The 22,495-nt window shown below is 39.8% G+C and overlaps 1 protein-coding gene across 2 annotated transcripts in view; it reads right to left on the bottom strand.

Annotated features, from left to right (window-relative positions):
• LOC108548960 (endothelin-converting enzyme-like 1) overlaps positions 1 to 22,495 on the bottom strand; it is a 193,008-nt gene that overhangs the window by 86,113 nt on the left and 84,400 nt on the right. For both annotated transcript variants that reach the window (XM_017902120.1, XM_017902121.1), the window contains exon 6: positions 13,622 to 13,836. In XM_017902120.1, coding sequence (XP_017757609.1) covers positions 13,622 to 13,836 — 215 coding nt within the window. The remainder of the gene's footprint in view (positions 1 to 13,621; positions 13,837 to 22,495) is intronic.

Raw genomic sequence — 22,495 nt, 5'->3', positions numbered from 1 at the left:
CCAGTTATTTTAACAAAATTATAACAATCGTGCTTCCGAAATTTCTAGGTGACCTTGGTTCTTTTTTTTTTTTAATAGAACTGTATTTTTAATTTTTTTTTTTAAATGGATAGCTCAGGGTGAATTCACTGACCTATAATACTTTGGTATTTGAAAGTCGTTCGATTATTATTATGCATATAATAAATAACCTATTTAATATTTTAGTAATTTATTTAATAATTTAACAATTTAATAACGTAATAATTAAACTGTTTAATAATTTCATAATTGACCTATATTATAGTTATATATATGGAAGTACGAGCTTGCATAGTGGTAGTGGGGAAAGTGGTATGGATTCCCGGGACATTAGACGATTAATCAGTTAGCCATAAGCGTGTCACCAAGAGCATGCGTAGAGAGAAAGTACCATTATCAATACATTAATCGTATAAAATAAGAAGCTAATTAATCTCGACGTTATGCTATTTTAATTACTGCAACGAGTACACGGAATAACTACCTTGTTTATTCGCGTTTATTTTATTATTGGAGGAATAATTATTTCGTCATGAATGATAAAACGTGAAAGAGTTTCCAAAAGATGAAGAAACGAACGAAGTGGTTCACCTTGTACCTAATCTCGCAATTAGGAAATGGCCTGCCTCTGGCGAAATCAATATTGACCAATGTCTTTATTATACTACTTTAATTCTTACTGATAAAGTGTCTCAAAACCTGTAAAGCCTTGAAATCTTGGATCCTACTTTTTGAACACCCTGTATACCATAAAGCACGGTATAAAATTAAATTAATTATAAACGAAGAACTATACCACTCTATTATTATACCCACGCAATATCATAATTGTAAAATTATGTATTATCAGTATTATCTATAAAGCCTTCAAATCTTGGATCCTACTTTTTGAACACCCTGTATACCATAAAGCACGGTATAAAATTAAATTAATTATAAACGAAGAACTATACCACTCTATTATTATACCCACGCAATATCATAATTGTAAAATTATGTATTATCAGTATTATCTATAAAGCCTTCAAATCTTGGATCCTACTTTTTGAACACCCTGTATAACATAAAGCACGGTATAAAATTAAATTAATTATATACAAAGAACAATACTACCCTATTATTATACCCACGTAACATTATAATTGTACAATTATGTATTATCAGTATGATCTATAAAGCCTTCAAATCTTGGATCCTACTTTTTGAACACCCTGTATACCATAAAGCACGGTATAAAATTAAATTAATTATAAACGAAGAACTATACCACTCTATTATTATACTCACGCAATATCATAATTGTACAATTATGTATTATCAATATTATCTATAAAGCCTTCAAATCTTGGATCCTACTTTTTGAACACCCTGTATACCACAAAGCACGGTATAAAATTAAATTAATTATATACAAAGAACGATACTACCCTATTATTATACCCACGCAATATTATAATTGTACAATTATGTATTATCAGCATCCCTTTTCGATTATGCAATAAAAATAACAAGGAGTCAAAACAAAGAGACACAACTCAATTTTCTCGTCGATGGACACTGAGTCATCGCGATAGTGATCGTTTCAAACGATCACAGACGCAACCATAACCTTCTCCGATCAAGCACAGTTGATTTCACTTACCGGTCGTATAATCAGCGACAACGTTTGGAGCAAACACGTTAACAGACGTGCGACAAGGTCGCGTTCCATGCTCGTCGTAACGGTAATCCCACGCAGTCCAATCGGACCCGTGCATTATCATAATCGATATTTCGTTAGCATAATGAAACGATACTCCGAAATGGAACGTCCACAACGAAATGAAACGCGACAGCGCTGTGTAATTTGTGCAGCGAAATAGCTGCAATCGGGACAGGAACAGTCGCGCGATTAAAATTCTGCCCCACTTGGTTTATGGTTGTTGCAGCTTGTTTGTTCGAACCGTTTAATCGCATAAGCCAATCCCCTTTACATGTGTAACCTTTATTTTACCTGCCGAGATTAACCCTGTTGCCGGGAAATAATTCAAAGCAGCCTTAAGACGATTTTGCACTTAACTCACTAGCGCCACCGCGGCTCATATCTGCGATGAACGTATATACTGAATATCGTACATATCGTTGAGTTATTATTTAATTATACCGATTCTAACTTGAAATTTTCTTCTTTCGATTTTGCACTTAACTCACTAGCGCCACCTCGGCTCGTATCTGCGATGAACGTATATCCTGAATATCGTACATATCGTTGAGTTATTATTTAATTATACCGATTCTAACTTGAAATTTTCTTTTTATTACGCACGCCATATTGTTTGCGCAATAAATAAATAATATAAAAATATATACGATATTTATTTTATAGCTAAACGCAGATAAGAGAAATTTATTGTGCTTTATGTACGTGCAAAATGGCGTTTAGATAACTAAATTAATTTTTTCTATTTAAATTTTAAACAGGAATGGAAAATAGAAAATGAGTAATAGTCGTGTAACTTAGTATACTTGGAAAGCATTAGAATTATTAATAGAAAAGTCAACTAACGAAAGAGATAACATTAAGTATATGTCGGTTTAATGTCGATTTAATTTGTGCAAGTCATTAATACGCGCATTAATTTCGTCTTGGAAAAATAAGAGCCATTAAAGAGCATAACTGCTCCAATTGATATGTTGGGATCGTAAAATTAATCTGCTCTAAAGATACAAGTGTTCCAACTTTCAAAACAGCAATTCGAAAAGTAATTTGGCGATACTAAAGAGAAGCAGGACGATCAAACGTAAATCACTGCCGTACGATGCCAATTTGCAATTGGGTGTCACTGATAGTACTCCAAATCCATCTAAATGTCCAACTATCGAACAAAATTTAATGGTAGAAAATTAACCCCAAACCGAAGGTTAATCGACCCCAATTTTCCATTTTGGAATTCCCATAAAACCGAATTATCCTATAAAAATCGGTCGTACACGAAAATCCTCGAATTTTTAAAATAATTTCGATCGTGTCGTGCGACCGTGATACCCACTGACGCGTTAATATATCACACGACCAGTAGACTATTCCAGGTATCGACGTGTTCAGTGGTAGTTTGGCAGCCATCGAGGCTAGCATCTAATACAATAATTTACGAGCGCGCGGCATCGTTGGAACAATAAATCAGATTTTCGTCGAATAAATGAAAATCGGACGGACGGCAAACAAAGTTGGAATAGGGTGCGCGGGAGACGCCGTATCAGAAGGTCAAGCTGCACGGGAAAGATGGTAAATTAGGAAGATAGTTGTCCGATGTCAGCCGAGGACCCTGGCCGCTGGCCAAGCAACCCCGACTGTTCCGGAGAACGCTTGCTCCTCTCCGGCTGATTCCTGGCTCCAGTCTGTCCTACTACTCTGTCTGCCCTAGCAGCCGCGTTTAGTGTAGTATCTGGCACCCAGCTAACAGAGCCACCAACCCCCGGCTTCGCTTCCTCTTCGTTTCCAGCCTTCCGGCTTCCCGACTCTGCCCGAGTTTCCTTGCTCTGTTCGCGATTTATGCTATTTTTGCGGCTCCAGCTTATCGCCACCGGTGTCATGCTCTATGTAGATCTGTCCTTGCTTGCATGGGAGAGGTAAAACGGTTCGCTGAAGATCTATGGATTGGTATCTTTGAAAGGTTCCAAGTTGATCCCTGTTTCCTGCTCTCTTCCTCTTTGTCTGTTTTAAAATTTGCTGGGTTTTGGGAAGAATCGAAGATGTTCAGGGTAAAGAGGTCTGTACTGAGGTCTATGACAGAATCTTAACCATTTGGTACCTTTTTATGGTAGTTTCCTATGTTATTTTTGCACCTGCAGCTTATCACCACTAGTGTCATGCACTATGCAGATCTGTCTTTGCTTGCCTCGGAGAGGTGAAGATCTGGAGATCTATGGATTGACAGTTTTGAAAGATTCCGAATTGATCCCTGGTTCCTGTTCTCTTTCTTTTTGTCTTTTTTAAAATTTGCTGGGTCTTGGGAAGAATCGAAGATGTTCAGGGTAGAGAGGTCTGTGTTGAGGTTTATGACAGGATCTCGACCGTTTGGTATCTTTCTCTGTAGTTTCCGCGCCATTTAAATTGGTTTATTGATAGGAGCAGGGTCTAATTGGATTGCTGAGTATTTACGTCTATCTCGTTTAATGGGAATAGGTGAGTTGTAATTTTCTTTAGGCTCAAAGAGACGCGAATGGCATAGGTGATTGGTGATTACAGGGGACTGGTGCACAGTGTGGATACATGAGACAGGTCACAGACGGATCTTTTATCTGTCAGAACACGTCTGATTTGATTGATCCTTGTTCATTTTTCACGGAGATACTTTATAAAGTATTACTTCGAGTTTGTGTACACGAGGACAGGACTTGGAAGTATCCTATAGGGTCTATCATATTCTCAATTCTACATTGAAAGGATACTTAGACACTCGAACTGGAACCTAACCTAGGATCTCTAACGATTTCTAGCAATTTCTAACGATTGATTGATATAGGATATGGCTACTCCAAGTTTGTGTACACGAGGACAGGACTTGAAAGTATCCTATAGGGTCTATCATATTCTCAATTCTACATTGAAAGGACACTTAGACGTTCGAACTGGAACCTAACCTAGGATCTCTAACGATCTATAACGACTGATTAATATACGATATGGCTACTCCAAGTTTGTGTACACGAGGACAGGACTTGGAAGTATCCTATAGGGTCTATCATATTCTCAATTCTACATTGAAAGGACACTTAGACGTTCGAACTGGAACCTAACCTAGGATCTCTAACGATCTATAACGACTGATTAATATACGATATGGCTACTCCAAGTTTGTGAACACGAGGACAGGACTTGGAAGTATCCTATAGGGTCTATCATATTCTCAATTCTACATTGAAAGGACACTTAGACGTTCGAACTGGAACCTAACCTAGGATCTCTAACGATCTATAACGACTGATTAATATACGATATGGCTACTCCAAGTTTGTGAACACGAGGACAGCACTTGGAAGAGTCCTGTGGGGTCAGTCATATTCCCAATTCTGCATTTAAAGGACACTTAGTCGTCCGAACTAGATCTTAACCTAGAATCCCCAACGATCTCTGACGATCTCTAACGATTTTTAACGATTGATGAATATACGACATGGCGTCTTAGAAAAATCTATTTTATACGTCGAATAAGTATAACCGAGTGGAAATTATTCCACTCCTAGTCCGAAAATTCGTGCAATTTCGATGAAGTTAATCAACCTTGGCCAATAAACATTTGGTCCTCCGCGAGACGAGCAATCTCCACGAACTCGATGGGTTGCTCAACAGAAAAAATTCGATTAAGGATGGAACAGGCATCGAGCAGCGATCGAGCCAGCGACATGCTACATTTACCACGTCGATCAAGGATCGACCAGGCGCCATTATTCATCCGCAACGAGCTCGTCACGCGCCGTAGCGTTTGATTGAAATTCACCGCGGTGCTAGACCTCCTTGCAGACCGATATTGAATTCGTGGCTCGAACATTATCGAACACGTGCTTCAAGTCTGGATTCGAGTGACACGGCTGACTCCCGCGATATCAGCTTGAGTGTAATAAGATGAAGTCGGGAGTGCGGGCTTTGAGGACGCGATAGCTTCGTTTAACACTGGATCCCGTCTAATCGTCGTGTACCTTTTACTCTTCGCGACACAAATTTATAGGAATTTGAACGCTGGATGAAGATTTCGTAGACGAATTATTGGGACCAGAGATGAAGATCGTGGGATATTCCTGTGGTTCCAAAAGAAATATTTTAAATCAGCCTTAAAACAATCTTCCATTTTACCCCTTGCATTCGAAAACCGATCTTCTGACAGTATTTAATAAAATTACAAAAACCGATATTAATTGATAAACCGATATTACTTGATAAATTTAAGATTTCTTCGAATTTGAACCCTAGACGAAGATTTGGTAAACGAATTATTGGGATCGGAGTCGAAGATCGTGGAATATTCTCGTGGTCCAAAAAGAAATATTTTAACTCGGCCTTAAAACAATTTTTCATTTAAATCCTCGCACTCGAGAGGCGATCTTCTAACAGTATTTGATAAAATTAGAAAACTCGATATTAATTAATATATTAAATTTAAGATAATGTGAAACATTCTACGTGTTAATTATTATCCGATTTCTTATTCACTGTTATAAAAATATCGTCGGCTTTGTAGTAGGAAATCTTTGAATTTCTACTTTTCTATTGCGAAAAGATCGCCGAGTGCAGAGCGTTAACTCACTAGCGCCACCACGGCTCCTAACTGCGGTAAGTGTTGATCGTGAACATCTATCTCACCGAATAATTTTCCAACATTACATTTACGCGTGTCACATTGTTTGCATAATATTTTTCAGTCACAACGTTAATAATTCTGCACAGAAATTAAATGTCGAAGATAATTCCACTCATAATCAAGATCACTTCTGTCCACGAAACGACCCAGTTTAGAGTTAAGAAAACGTAGGAAATTGTAAAAGAAATGTCTGGAAATTGCGAAATAGAACTACTTTGTGGTGGAATAAAACGAGTGAACGGTGAAACCGAACGACACCTGAGCCCAGGCCAATAATCTCGCGAAGGCCGGGAGACTAACCGGTGTTCCAGGCTCTCGGATGGTCTCTTCTTTCTTTTTTCCATCGCCAGTGTGTCCGTCAGCCATTCTCTCCAACCGTTCTGCTAACAGGCAAGCTAAAGTGCCGTGACGACGGGAACCCTTTTGTCGAGCTTAAGTATTAAAATCCTCTCGGCCTTACGCTCTCATCACAATCGCAAGGAGCTTCGTCGGACAAAGGGTCGACGCGTCGAGATGAGAGCGTGTACATCCAGCGGGACCCGCGAATGTCTGAACGGGCCTTTTCAACCCCGAAACGTTTCCCCAGGCTTTCTATTAAAAACTCCCACCAGCCGAGGAAATTATCCCGCGGTTAATACGCCACCGTGCTTTAATTTATCACTCCGTAATTAATTCCCTCTGTGCCGGTCTTTGTCCTTCCAAGAATGGAGCCTGCGTTCTGCCAAACTCCACCAGGGCGCGCGGATCTCTGCACGAGAGCTCAGGTGCATCACGGGATACCCCGAGACCGACATTCACGGGCTCGCAGTGACCAGAGTAGTATTTCCGTCCCCTGTTTTCCGAGAAAATCGAGGATCTCAGCGACGAGACGTCCGTAAGAAGGACACGATGATCGAAGATCGAGATCTCGTTTAGGGTGAACAGCTAAACTACTCGAGAAGTCCTCGACTCGACGAAGAAGCATCGAAAGACACACTCGAGGCGTCTCGAGTCCCAGACTCCTCTACACGGACACCGTTTCCCGCAGTTCCCTGCTCGCGTCACTCATGCTTTTACCCTCGACTCCTCCATCCCTCGTGATCCAACTGCGAAGAAAAAGGAAAGAGACCAGGCTGACGATCGAACCACCACCCAATCTCGCTCGTTGCTGCAAACAACGCGAAAGCGAGATCCGCATCGCGAAAGTATCGCGGAACTTTAACGAGAAACTTAATCACCCCTTTCCGCCATCAGTAGTCTTTAATCCGAGAGGCGGCTGCCTTCTAGTCCGATAAGCTTCGCCGATGCAATTTCGTCTCCAGGCCTTGTAATTAGCATCCGAAATTCACTGGATAATCCGATTCCGGTCGACGAAAATTTTCTCCTCAAATTGCCTGGCGCCGGCTTTCTTCGTCCCTCGAATCTCGCGCGTTTTTCGATAGCTGTGACGCACAGCCAGCCTTCAAGGGGATAGACCCCGAGACCCGTGATAGACAGGGACCATCTGATGCACGTGACGAAACGAGAAATTCGAACGTCGGGAAGGTGTGCACGTGTAGGTAGCGTTCCTTTTCCCTTGGGTCGCGTTTCACGAGCATGATCGAGATGGAAAGCGATAAAGCTTGGCTTTGGAGGGCCGCACGAAAGTCGCCGGAAGGGACCTGGCAGGTTACCGAACGCGATCATCGGGACGTGATGACGAAAATAGTTAAAAGAACGGTTAAAAGGGAAGAATAATTAATGCCAGGCACGTTCCTGCCCCTTGAAACACTCTATACGCCCACCACAGGGTCCAACTACCATCGCTCTTGCCTCATGCTGCCAACTTCGTGGCAACTAGCACCTGAGCTTTTTCTTCCGCTCCTAGTATCGATTCTCTGCTGTTCGGTTGGTGAACCACGGCAACGACGAGTGTTCTGGGTAATCGTTTGTTTTTATTACGATGGAACTCTTATTCGCTGGACTTCGTTTAATTGGAATCGTGAGTTTTGAGGTTATGATAGAAGAAGGTGTAAAAATGGCGGATTCATATGCTTTGGATCATGAAGAATTATTTGTTTGTAGAAATTGCTACCTTTGCTTCTGCTAATTTGATGAGACACACTATGAAAATTATGAGTAATAAAATTGCAAATTTTATCTTCTCTAGACTATGAAGAATTATTTATTTGGCGATACGCTTGTTGTCAAAATTGTGGTCTCTGTTTCTCCTAATTTGATGAGACATACTATGAAAATTGCGAATAATAAAATTACAGATTTCATCTGCTTTGGACTATGGAGAATTATTTATTTGGCGATGCACTTATTATCAAAATTTTTGAGGATTTGATAGAAGAAGGTGTAAAAATGGCGGATTCATATGCTTTGGATCATGAAGAATTATTTGTTTGTAGAAATTGCCACCTTTGCTTCTGCTAATTTGATGAGACACACTATGAAAATTATGAGTAATAAAATTGCAAATTTCATCTTTTCTAGACTATAAAAAATTATTTATTTAGCGATGCGCTTATTATCAAAATTGTGGTCTTTGTTTCTCCTAATTTGATGAAACATACTAAGAAAATTGCGAATAATAAAATTACAGATTTCATCTGCTTTGGACTATGAAGAATTATTTATTTGGCGATGCACTTATTATCAAAATTTTTGAGGATTTGATAGAGGAAGGTGTAAAAATGGCGGCTTTATCTGCTTTGGGCCGTGAACCATTATTTACTTGTAGAAATTGCGACCTTTGCTTCTGCTAATTTGATGAGACACACTATGAAAATTATGAGTAATAAAATTGCAAATTTTATTTTCTCTAGACTATGAAGAATTATTTATTTGGCGATGCACTTATTATCAAAATTGTTGAGGATTTGATAGAGGAAGGTGTAAAAATGGCGGCTTTATCTGCTTTGGGCCGTGAACCATTATTTACTTGTAGAAATTGCGACCTTTGCTTCTGCTAATTTGATGAGACACACTATGAAAATTATCAGTAATAAAATTGCAATAGGATTTGATAGAGGAAGGTGTAAAAATGGCGGCTTTATCTGCTTTGGGCCGTGAACCATTATTTACTTGTAGAAATTGCGACCTTTGCTTCTGCTAATTTGATGAGACACACTATGAAAATTATGAGTAATAAAATTGCAAATTTTATTTTCTCTAGACTATGAAGAATTATTTATTTGTTGATGCACTTATTATCAAAATTGTGGTCCTTGTTTCTCCTAATTTGATGAGATATACTATAAAAATTGGAAGTAATAAAATTGCGAACTTCATCTGTTCTGAACTACGAAGAATTATTTATTTGTCGATATACTCGTTGTCAAAATTGTGGCCCCTGTTTCTCTTAATTTGATGAAACACGCTATGAAAATTATGAGAAATAAAATTGCAAATTTCATCTTCTCTAGACTATGAAGAATTATTTATTTGGCGATACGCTTGTTGTCAAAATTGTGATCTCTGTTTCTCCTAATTTGATGAGACATACTATGAAAATTGGGAATAATAAAATTGCAGATTTCATCTGCTCCAAATTATGAAGAATGATTTATTTGTTCATGCACTCGTTGCCAAAATTGTAGTCTCCGTTTCTTCTAATTTGATCAAACACATTATGAAAATTAGGAATAATTCGTGTCTTCGTTGAATCGAGATTGATGAATTAATTCGATTTCGATTATTTGCATTGTCGATGAAAGAAAGCGCGAAAATGGAGGAATTTATATACTCCATCGATTCCCGACCACATCACGTGTGAATTAATTAAATAAATCATGAAAATTACGAGTAGTTAATTTGTATTTCTAACGAAAAATCGAGTCTTCCACGGCTTCAATCAAGAGAAACGTAAAAATGGCGGACGTTGGAACTTTGTGCAGCTTAACTACAAGAACCACGAAAATTAAGAGTAATTTCTAATTCCCCTAATAAATGAGATAGATCAAAGAATCGATGTTTTTAGTATTCATAGAATCGTTTCTTCCAGGTTTCCAATCGCGAGAAGCGTAAAAATTGCGGTCATTAGCTTGCCGATTAATTCCCAACCGCATCACGTACAGCTTGATTAGATAAACTTTGAATAATTTACATTTTTAACGAGTGAGATAGATCGAGAAATCGATGTTCTTGTTACTCACGCAATTGCGACTTCCGAGTTTCCAATCGGGAGAAACATAAAAATGGCGGCTATTAACTCCCCGATTAATTCCCAACTACATCGCGTAGAACTTAATTAGCCAAACTTTAGAATAATTTCTACCTTTGACGAATGAAAGGGAGTGAGAAATCGATGTTCGTATTATTGATGGAATCACGATTTTTGGTCGAAGAAAGCATGAAAATGGCGACTATTATCTCCTCGATTAATTTCTAATTGCACCACGTGGAGCTTAATTAGCCAAACGTTAGTATAATTTCTGCATTTGATGGATAAAAGGGACGGAGAAATCAATATTTGTATTATTGAAGGAATCGCAATTTTTGGGATTCGCGATTTTCGGTCGAAGAAAGCATAGAAATGGCGACTATTAGCTCCGCGATTAAGTTCCAATCGCATCAAGTAGAGCTTAATTAGCCAAACTTTAGAATAATTTCTAGCTTTGACGAATGAAAGGGAGTGAGAAATCGATGTTCGTATTATTGATGGAATCGCGATTTTTGGGATTTGCGATTTTTGGTCGAAGAAAGCATGAAAATGGCGACTATTAACTCCTCGATTAATTTCTAATTGCACCACGTGGAGCTTAATTAGCCAAACGTTAGTATAATTTCTGCATTTGATGGATAAAAGGGATGAAGAAATCAAAATTTGTATTATTGAAGGAATCGCAATTTTTGGGATTCGCGATTTTCGGTCGAAGAAAGCATAGAAATGGCGACTATTAGCTCCGCGATTAAGTTCCAATCGCATCAAGTAGAGCTTAATTAGCAAAGCCTTAAAATAATTTCTGCTTTTGATAGATAAAACGGATAGAGAAGCCGATGCTTGTATTACTGAAGGAATCGCGATCTTTGGGATTCGTGATTTTCGGTCGAAGAAAGTATAAAAATGGCGACTATTAGCCTCCCGACTAATTTCCGATCGCACCAAGTAGAGCTTAATTAGCCAAGTCTTAGCATAATTTCTGCCTTTGACGGATAAAACGAATGGAGTAGTCATTGTTTGTATTATTGAAGGAATCGTGATCTTTGGGATTGGCGATTTTCAGTCGAAGAAAACATAAAAATGGCGACTATTAGCACCCCGATTAATTCACAACTGCACCACGTAGAGCTTAATTAGTCAAACTTTATAATAATTTCTACCTTTGACAAATGAAAGGGTTTGAGAAGTCAATATTTATGTTATTCATGAAATTGCAATCTTCGGCATTCGCAATTTTCGATCGAAGAAAACATAAAAATGGCGACTATTAGCGCCCCGATTAACTTCCAATCGTATCAAGTCGAACTTGATTGGCAAAGTTTTGAAATAATTTCTGTCTATGACGGATAAAACGGATGGAAAAGTCGATGTTTGTCTTATCGAAGTAATCGCAATTTTTGGGATTCGCGATTTTCGATCAAAGAAAACATAAAAATGGCGACTATTAGCGCCCCGATTAACTTCCAATCGCATCAAGTCGATCTTGATTGGCAAAGCCTTGAAATAATTTCTGTCCCTGACGGATAAGACGGATCAAGAAGTCGATGTCCTTATTATTCATGGAATCGCGATTTTCGGTCGAAGAAAGGGTAAAAATGGCGGCTTTGAAAGCCTCGATCGATCGCGAAACGCAGAACGCGCGCTGGCTTAAGCTGGCAAATCGCCGATAAGCCAGGTATTAAGCGATTCGGTTGAATAACGAAGACGTTTCGCTCTCGACTAAACCGTAGCGAGCACCAGTAGCAAAACGATAAAAATGCTGCGAGTCTCGGCCGATCTCGAGCACGGTCCCGCGTTTACGGACATCCCGGACAGGATTTATACTCGCGCCGGAACTCGCCACACATTTGCTTGAGGAATTAACCGTGGCTCCGCTGCTTAATCGTGCTATCTATTAGCCAGGTCTGCAAGTATTTATACCCTGAGCCTCGATAGCGAAAGCAAACGCGGGAATCCTGGTCGTTAATTTCCCCAGAAATCGATGAACGTCGCGAGATTCAGCGGATTATGCGCGGGGAAACGTTCGGGGGGGTTGGAAAAATTCGCGATGGCGGCGGTGTAATGGCCATAAAAGCTGTGTCGAGATAGCACGAATTGTCACGGAGGAAAAATATTCAAAGAAAATATACCAAAAGTCCACGATTAAATAGACCTTAATTTTACAGAAGCACGAATAACGACATTTTTAACCATGACTGCGAAGATTGGCTTTAAATAACGATAGGTATTTAATTTTATTTAATTTTATTTAATTTTATTTCACCATACCGATCGACCGATTCGTGAAATTCTAAATGATCGCGTGACGAGATCTTAGAGGAACACAAATATTCAAAGAAAATATACCAAAAGTCCACGATTAAATGAACCGTGATTTTATAGAAGCATGGCTACTAGTGACATTTTTAACCATGACTGCGAAGATTGCGAAGATGGTTATTTCGTTTTATTTCTTATTTCACGATATAATCGATCAGACTTCCTCGAAGCCACGTGAAGATTCTTGAAATTCGAAATGATCGCGTAACGAGATCTTAGAGGAACACAAATATTCAAAGAAAATATACCAAAAGTCCACGCTTAAATGAACCTTGATTTTATAAAAGCATGGCTACTAGTGACATTTTTAACCATGACTGCGAAGATTGCGAAGATGGTTATTTCGTTTTATTTCTTACTTCACGATATAATCGATCAGACTTCCTCGAAGCCACGTGAAGATTCTTGAAATTCGAAATGATCGCGTGACGAGATCTTAAAGAAACAAACATTCAAAGAAAATACATTAAAACTCACGATTAAATGGACTTTAATTTTACAGAAGCATGACTAGCGATATCTCTAACCACGATTGCGAAGGTTGGCTAATCGTTGCGATTAAATACCAATGAATATTTCATTTTATTTCTTATTTCACGATACCGATCGTCCAGATTTCCTCGAAACCGCGCGAAGATTCGTGAAATTCGAAATGATCGCGTGACGAGATCCTAGGGGAAGGCATTACGACACGGTCGAGTTCTCGCGATTAAAAGTTATCGGTAATCTCGACGAGGAGGAAGGCGAACTAGGTCTAGAGCTACGAACGAAAAGTTAGGAGCGCGAGGAAACACGTGGAGGATACGAGACTCACCGGATTCTCCGCGAAGAACGCGTCTTCCTGATGTTTCGTAGGCAGATCCAGAAAGACGGAGGACCTGGATCGATCGTAAAGATCCACGTCGACGAAGAAGTCGAAGAGTGGAGCGCCGTTCACCCTGAGCAGCCTGGAGACCAGGGGTGTGATGTCGGCTGGCGCGATGCTCTTCGGGGGTAGATAGCCGCCGAGTTCGCGTAAAAGCTCGTAAACTGAAACAAGTGATCGTAAACAAGTTTTAACGAGGTTCACGAAGGTGGAACGTGTCGTACACTGGAACTCGGTGTCTCGGTGACAAACGGGGAACGGAGAGGGGCGAAAAGAGGCGAAAAAGGAGAGAGAGAGAGAGAGAGAGAGAGAGAGAGAGAGAGAGAGGAGAGGGATGGAGGATAGGAAAAAAGGACAGGGGTGGCGAAAAAATGCGAGCACCGGCTGGGGGTTTCATTTAAAAATCGATGCATCGATTCGACGAGCAGGTACAATGAAAACCCAGCCGTTCGGTTGGCAAAGCGAAGTTCGTATCCCGATATTTCGCTGTACTTCCTGCCTATTTACCAGCGACTTTTCATCAACGACCTTCGCATCCCTTCTTTATCAGCGCTGCGCGAGCCATCGGGGGTTGCAACTATAAACTATAAATAAAAGCCGAACACGTCGGTGGACGTGTGTGAGCGAGATCCACGGTAAAGATCAACAACGGCCTTATCCTGGCTTTGCGATCTCCGCTTAACGCGTCTCTCTGACGGAACCAACAGCGACCTTCGGTTCACGGATACACCGTTATCGAGAAGCTGTCAGGCCTCGTTCGACTATTCCACGATTCCCATGTACCGTTCTTAATGCATCGATTCGGGTGACGAGTGAACTCGTCGTTGAAGAATGCGTTGTAACACGGGTGACGAGGGAACTCGTTGCTGAGGAATCTGTTGTAACATGGGTGACGAGTGATTAGCGACCTTCGGTTCACGGATACACCGTTATCGAGAAGCTGTCAGGCCTCGTTCGACTATTCCACGATTCCCATGTACCGTTCTTAATGCATCGATTCGGGTGACGAGTGAACTCGTCGCTGAAGAATGCGTTAATGAATTGAACTCGTCGCTAAAGAATGCACTGTAAAGCGGGTGACGAGTGAACTCGTCGCTGAAGAATGCACTGTAAAGCGGGTGACGAGTGAACTCGTCGCTGAAGAATGCGATGTAACACGGATGACGAGGGAACTCGTTGCTGAGGAATCTGTTGTAACGTGGGTGACGAGTGATCTTGTCGCTTAAATATGCATTGTAACGAATGAATTGAACTTGTCGCTAAAGAATGCACTGTAAAGCGGGTGACGAGTGAACTCGTCGCTGAGAAATCCGTTGTAACGCGGATCACGAGTGAATTCGTCGTTAAGGAATGAGTTGTAATATGGATGACAAGTGCATTCGTCGCTAAAAAGTACGTTGTAACGTGGGTGACGAGTGATCTTGTCGCTTAAATATGCATTGTAACGAATGAATTGAACTTGTCGCTAAAGAATGCACTGTAAAGCGGGTGACGAGTGAACTCGTCGCTGAGAAATCCGTTGTAACGCGGATCACGAGTGAATTCGTCGTTAAGGAATGAGTTGTAATATGGATGACAAGTGCATTCGTCGCTAAAAAGTACGTTGTAACGTGGGTGACGAGTGAACTCGTCGTCCAAGAATGCGTTCTAATGCAGGTGACGAGCGAACTCGTCGTCCTAGGACGCGTTGCAACGCGGTTGTCGAGTGAACTCGTCGCTGAGGAATCCACTGTAACGTGGATGACGAATGATCACGTCGTTTAAAAATGCGTTGTAACGGGTGTGACGAAGGAACTCGTCGTTGAGGAATCCGTGGTAACGCGGATGACGAGTTAACTCGTCGTCCAAGAATGCGTTGTAACGTAGGTGACGAGTGAACTCGGCGTACATGAACGCGTTGTAACACGGTTGTCGAGTGAACTCGTCATTAAAGAATGAGTTGTAACGCGGGAGACGAGTTGACTCGTCGTCCAAGAATGCGTTGTAACACGGTTGTCGAGTGAACTCGTCGCTGCGGAATCTATTGTAACGCGGGTGACGAGTGAACTCGTCGTTTAAAAATACGTTGTAACGAGTGCGACGAAGGAACTCGTCGCTGAGGAATCCATGGTATCGCGGGTGACGAGTTGACTCGTCGTCCAAGAATGCGTTGTAACACGGTTACCGAGTGAACTCGTCGCTACGGAATCCGTTGTAACGCGTATAACGAGTGAACTCGTCGCTAAAAAATACGTTGTAACGCGAATGACGAATGAACTCGTCGTCAAAGAATGCGTTGTAACACAAATTACGACTGAATTCGTCATTAAGGAATGAGTTGTAACACGGGTGACGAGTAAACTCGTCGCTGAAGAATGCACTGTAACACATGCGACGAGTGAACTTGCGAACTTCGAAGACGCGAATAAAATATCGCTATTTCGTGTTTCAAACCGTGTTTTAGACCATGGATGAAAGGTGCAGTCGTTTGATGCCTCGTAAGTTGCCGTTTCCAATATTCTTGCACATAGCTTCGCGTATGAAGCTCGTGTGTTGCTACGGATATGGTGTTTGTATTTGTAAGAAGAAAAATAATAACGTGGCACAGCTTTTTAGCGAGTAGAATTATAGCGACATAAAATGGGGAACGAAGCTTGTTTAACCCCACAGAGTATGGTATAATTATGAGAAACTGTGCATTGCGAAATTAATTTCAGTTTAATTGACCACTATATACCTGTTTTATGCAGAATAAAATTATACAAATTTTCGCGGGTTATACGAATTCTGCGAATGTTAATTAATATTTATGGTGCAAACAACTCGTTATTATAATATATCTTTGTTTCTAAAGCTTGTAAAAATATATATCTGCAATAATTACATCCATTTTTCCCAGAACCTCGCACAGATTGTGATATACAGTAAAATTAACTAAAATGTTTACTTAAAATCCTTTTTAATATATACCAAATTGGAAATTGCACCCTTTCTGCCTGGATAATTGGTTAGTCGATTAAGAAATGTTTACAGATCGTTAAAATCAATCTGCAATAGTAATTTACTCTGCTATGAGATTGACGATGTTGTTTCTTACAGAAACCATCACAATGGAGCAACAGATTTACATACATGTGGGATTGGAATAAGTACGGCCCTGGAAGAATGGCAAGTGTGTCTGGACCCAGAACGAAAGAGACCGAGCACAAGAGGATCGATTTCAATGAATGTTTAGGTTAGAGTGAAAGATTACAGATGCGTGCAGAGTGTTTGAAGGTACAGCGCCCTCCGAGGTTGCGTAGCAAAGAAGTATGACTGGAAAGGAAAGCCTGGGTATGGAAAAGGACAGAGTGGATGCTTAAATAAGGGTGCCAGGGCGCGGGCAGCACCAGCCTTCACGGTCTTCAAGATAGCGTCTAACAAGTAAAAGTCGAGCTTACCCGTAGCGGGTCTCCAGTTTCGTAGCCAATAAGTATGTTTATTGTATTTTAAGAAGCAGTAAAACATTACTTTAGCCAATCCACACACCCCGATCCTACATACATGTATATGTACACATACAGAGTCGAGCAATCGTAACCTGTCCTCCTCCTCTCCTTTTAAAAGCTTTTCTACGATAAGCCGAGTGGTACAGAAGCAAAACTTTTTATCGTTGACGCCAATTACATAATTTATAAACAAACCATTCATCTCTATAATCGGCTTATCATAAGAATCTCAAAGCAATAATTAAAACGATAATAAAAATAGCAAATTTCACGTTTTCACGAAAAATACCAGTCTTGCAGCATGAATGCACCTGTCATAGGTATTTTCAAGAGATTGCATATTTAAAAAGAGTCCTGAAAATGCTACAAACAGGAAACACCAAATAATACTAACTAATAATACTAACAATCACGTCAATTACACTGAGGTCAATTACACTCATGTCAATTACACTCGCATTAATTAAAAAAGAAGAACACAAGTTATAAGACACTGCCAACTGCCATTAATCATTGAATATCATTCTCAAACACATTCCAATCGATTAGTCGAAGCACCTAATCAAAAGAAGACAAAATAAAATCCTCAATGACCTCGAAGAAGCACTCGAATGCAGTCATACAACCCCTTATGAAATCCTAAGCTAGCTTAAACAATTATAAAAGCTAGCAAAACAAACACACACACTCAATGTTAATATGCAAATCTTACGTCTTTCGCTAACAGTCCATATAGGTGGACGCAATTTTAAATATATAAATTAGAAAAATAATTTTTAAACAAATTCGTGAGAGGTACTTTTCCAATAGCCTAAGCAGGTCGTAACCATACACTGGGTTAACGTCACGCTGAATTTCTTATTAAGTGTAACCAACTGTAAATCAACGCACGACGACCAAACGGAGGCCAGATTCGAGGGAATAAAAAGTCCCAGTGCCGGCACGATAGCGTGTCACGAACGATACCGATCACGGCATAATACGCTCGCTTATAATATCATTGCTCGCTGCTATCTAGCCGCGAGATCTGGCCAATCCGTGATACAATTTATTTTCCTAGCATGCGAATCGAAACGCACGAAAATTCCCTCTCTGCTTCGCCACTGTTCATCGGACAGTGCTGCAGAGATTATTTTTATTTAAATCCCAGCTGCTCGCGGGAGGAGGTTAGGTAGACGAAGGAAAACAAATTATTCGCGGAACCAATATTTATCCCACAATTTCGATTCCATAATTAAACCCCATGATAACTGTAATATTGGTAAATGAACCGAGTGATATTCAATGCCAGTGTGAGTTCAGCGAGTCAATTCTGTGTAAGAGCTGGTTCTGAAGAGGCCTTTGAGAGAGTCCATTTTGCAATAAATATTATACAATATTATACAATAAATATTATTCGTGTTAAGTAGTAATATATAATAAATTAATCCGTGTACAGGTAGCCTTCCTGTAACACGGTAGATAGGTTCCTAGAAAATGCCGTGTTGTGTGAAACCGTGTTGTATGAGACCCAGAGCCAGTACAAAAAGGGGGGTTACGTTCCGAAAACTTACTAAAAGCAAATTCTTTTTTAAAGTCTACATAAACAACTTAATTGTTATTAAAAATATAAATGTATGTACAACACAAAACAAAAATATTATTTTAATTTATTGCAACTTTAATTTAATAAATTTCTTCGTCGTCACTGCTCATGTAGAAGTAAAGTGCTGTACAAAGGTTTCTACAATTTTCTTGTGTTAGAGCGAAACCGTGTTATAGGATGCAGTGTTGTAGGAGGGTTCCCGCAATTTATGAATCGTGTTATAGCGAAACCGTGTTATAAGATGCCGGGTTGTAGGAGGGCTACTTGTATTTTATATAATAAATATTTTTTAAACTAGGGAGAAACCTCTATCCTCGTCGTATTCGTTCCTACAATACTAATTTACTCTAATTTATTAGAGCGATAGAGGAGGTTAAGTAGACGAAAACAAATTATTCTTGGGCCCAATATTTATCCCACAATTTCGATTCCATAATTAAACCCCATGATAACTGTAATATTGGTAAATGAACCGAGTGATATTCAATGCCAGTGTGAGTTCAGCGAGTCAATTCTGTGTAAGAGCTGGTTCTGAAGAGGCCTTTGAGAGAGTAGATTTTGCCTAACGAGTAGTATTATACAATAAATGTTATACGTGTTAAGTAGTACTATTATAGGATAATGGAAACTGGTCTTGAGAAAATTGACGAAAGAACAAGAACACAGTAACGAGTTCACTGACAGGACCAGGAAGAAATACTTCCTATTCTTTTCTCTTTTCTTCCTTGTCTCACAGTCACTCGTGCCTCGTTCAACAGCATCAGCACGTTTCAAAATTGATTTCCATTTAGAGAACGACGTTCTCTTTACCTGAAATCATCGTCAGGGGTCAACAAAAGACTCCTTTTTCGTCGAGGACTCATCCCTGCTTTCATTCTAGTTGCCAATTGTATTGCTTCTCTCCTTCTCTTTTTATTTTTTATTTTTGTTAGCAAGGAAGTGTCATTACTTCTCAAACTTCCAAATATTTGATCACAGAGAATTTAATCAAAATCAATCCTTATACTTGGTATAATTTATTAGTAAATTAAAAATAACCCTGCTAGGTAGCCTTATTGACGAGTCCTTATTGACAGGACGAGGAAGAAACGCTTCCCATTCTTTTCTTTTTTCTTCCTTGTTTCACAGTCACTCGTGACTCGTTCAACAGCATCACCACGTTCCAAAATTTATTTCTATTTAGAAAACGCATTACATAGACGTTCCCTTTACCTGAAGTCATCGTCAAAGGTCAACAAAAGACTCCTTTATCGTCGAGGACTCATCCTTACTTCCATTCTAGTTGCCAATTGTATTGCTTCTCTCCTTCTCTTTTCATTTTTTATTTTTGTTAGCAAGGAAGTGTCATTACGTCTCAGACTTCCAAACATTTGTTCACAAGAAATTTAATCAGAAACAATCCCTATATTTGTATTAAAAATATACTAAAAATAACCCTGCTAGGTAGCCTTATTGATGAGTCCTTATTGACAGGACGAGGAAGAAACGCTTGCCATTCTTTTCTTTTTTCTTCCTTGTTTCACAGTCACTCGTGACTCGTTCAACAGCGTGACCACGTTTCAAAATTCATTCCCATTTAGAGAACGACGTTCCCTTTACCTGAAGTCATCGTATCAGGGGTCAACAAAAGACTGCTTTTTCGTCAAGGACTCATCCCTGCTTCCATTCTAGTCGCCAATTGTATCATTTCCCTCCTTCTCTTCTTATTTCTCATCTTCTGTTATCAAAGAAGTGTCATTACTTATCAAACCTCCAAACATTTGTTCACAGGGAATTTAATCAAAATCAATCTTTATACTTGGTATAATTTATTAGTATATTAAAAATAACCCTGCTAGGTAGCCTTATTGACAGGAGGAGGAAGAAACGCTTCCCATTCTTTTCTCCATTCTTCCTTGTCTCTCAGTCACTCGTGCCTCGTTCAACAGCGTCACCACGTTACAAAATTTATTTCCATTTAGAGAACGACGTTCTCTTTACCCGGAAGTCATCGTGCCAAAAGACTCCTTTTTAGTTAAGGACTCATCCCTGCTTCCATTCTAGTCGCCAATTGTATTATTCTCTCCTTCTCTTTTAATTTTTCACGCGTAGAAATGCGACATCTCGCAGGGAAATTGGTACGTGTTCGAATGGCCGAGAGCTTCGATCAGCAACCCTCTCTCGTGCACGGTGGCCAGAAGGAACATCTGAAGCGCCATTAAGGCGACTGGGGGTCGATAAGGGTGGCAACGCGGCTCGGCGAATATATCCGTGCTCTCGAAATCTGCAAGTTCGCCGTTAAGTAAAGCTTCGCGTGATTTCAATCGCGGCGAACAATCGCGCGCGCGCGCTAACTCTTATATGTACGAAATCGACATGAACCACCGCGTCCTCCAGCAGCCACCCCTGTGTCCTCAGCCCCGCGCCGTTCGTCTATATCTTCGCGTGACGCAAGCTGCACACGCTGGCCAGATTGCTTTCGATCGACGCCCGAAATTTCTGCCTCTATTTTGCCCCGAGATGCGTTCTTCTTTCGCCAACACGAATCCCCTCCAGCCGTTCTCCAAAATATCTCCAACGTTTCGCTGCTTCGTAATTATCGACCGGAGTTGCGTCGCGAGAGAGATAGCTGTTCGCTCCCTTCGGCTGCGTTCGAGATTCTTCCAGGAATTTAATGTTGACTCGAATTTTTATTCCACTAATTGTTTATCGTATGAGTAGAAAATAGAAATAAAATCCTAGGATTTATATTATACGAATGGAGTCACGGGGACCAGCTGTTCCATTTATGAGAACGATATTTGGAAGATTCTAAAATTGACAAAGTGTACAGAAAAGATGTGGCAAATGGTGACTTCGTGGAAAATTCGGTCCTAACCATTTCAAATTTATATACTTGGATTTCCTATTTTTTGAAGGACCATGGATTAATTATTGAATAATTGAGTTCTGGCAGAAGTATGAAAAATCGGGCCCTTTGGGTCCGTTCGAAATTCTTTTAAGAGTTTAATGACGACTCGAATTTATAGTCGACTAATTGTTTATCATATGGGTGGAAATTTAAAGTAAAATTATGATATTGTTCAAATGGAATCACAGGGACCAGCTGTACTATTTATGAGAACGATATTGGGAAGATTCTAAAATTGACAAAGTGTACAGAAAAGATATGGGAAATTGTAACTTCGTGGAAAATTCGGTCCTAACCATTTCAAATTTATATACTCGGATTTCCTATTTTTTGAGACACCGTGGATTGTGACTTCTGGCACAAGTATGAAAAATCGGGCCCTTTGGGTACGTTCGAAATTCTTTTAGGAGTTTAATGGCGACTCGAATTTATAGTCGACCAATTGTTTATCGTATGGGTGGAAATTTAAAGTAAAATTATGATATTGTTCAAATGGAATCACAGGGACCAGCTGTTCTATTTATGAGAACGATATTGGGAAGATTCTAAAATTGACAAAGTGTACAGAAAAGATATGGGAAATTGTAACTTCGTGCAAAATTCGAAGCTGACCATTTCAAATTTATATACTTGGATATCCTATTTTTTGAAGGACCATGGATTAATTATTGAATAATTGAGTTCTGACGCAGGTATGAAAAATAAGACCCCTTGTGTCCGTTCGAGATTCTTCCAGGAGTTTAATGCTGACACGAATTTTTATTCGACTAATTATTTATCGTATGGATAGAAAATAGAAATAAAATCCTAGGATTTATATTATACGAATGGAGTCACGAGGGTCAGCTGTTCTATATATGAGAAAGAAATTCGAAAGGTTC

This window comes from Eufriesea mexicana, unplaced genomic scaffold (genome assembly GCF_001483705.2).
Source record: "Eufriesea mexicana isolate 0111107269 unplaced genomic scaffold, ASM148370v2 scaffold1653, whole genome shotgun sequence".
In the NCBI taxonomy this organism is placed as follows: Eukaryota; Metazoa; Arthropoda; class Insecta; order Hymenoptera; family Apidae; genus Eufriesea; species Eufriesea mexicana.
This window is presented reverse-complemented; position numbering and strand designations above follow the sequence as displayed.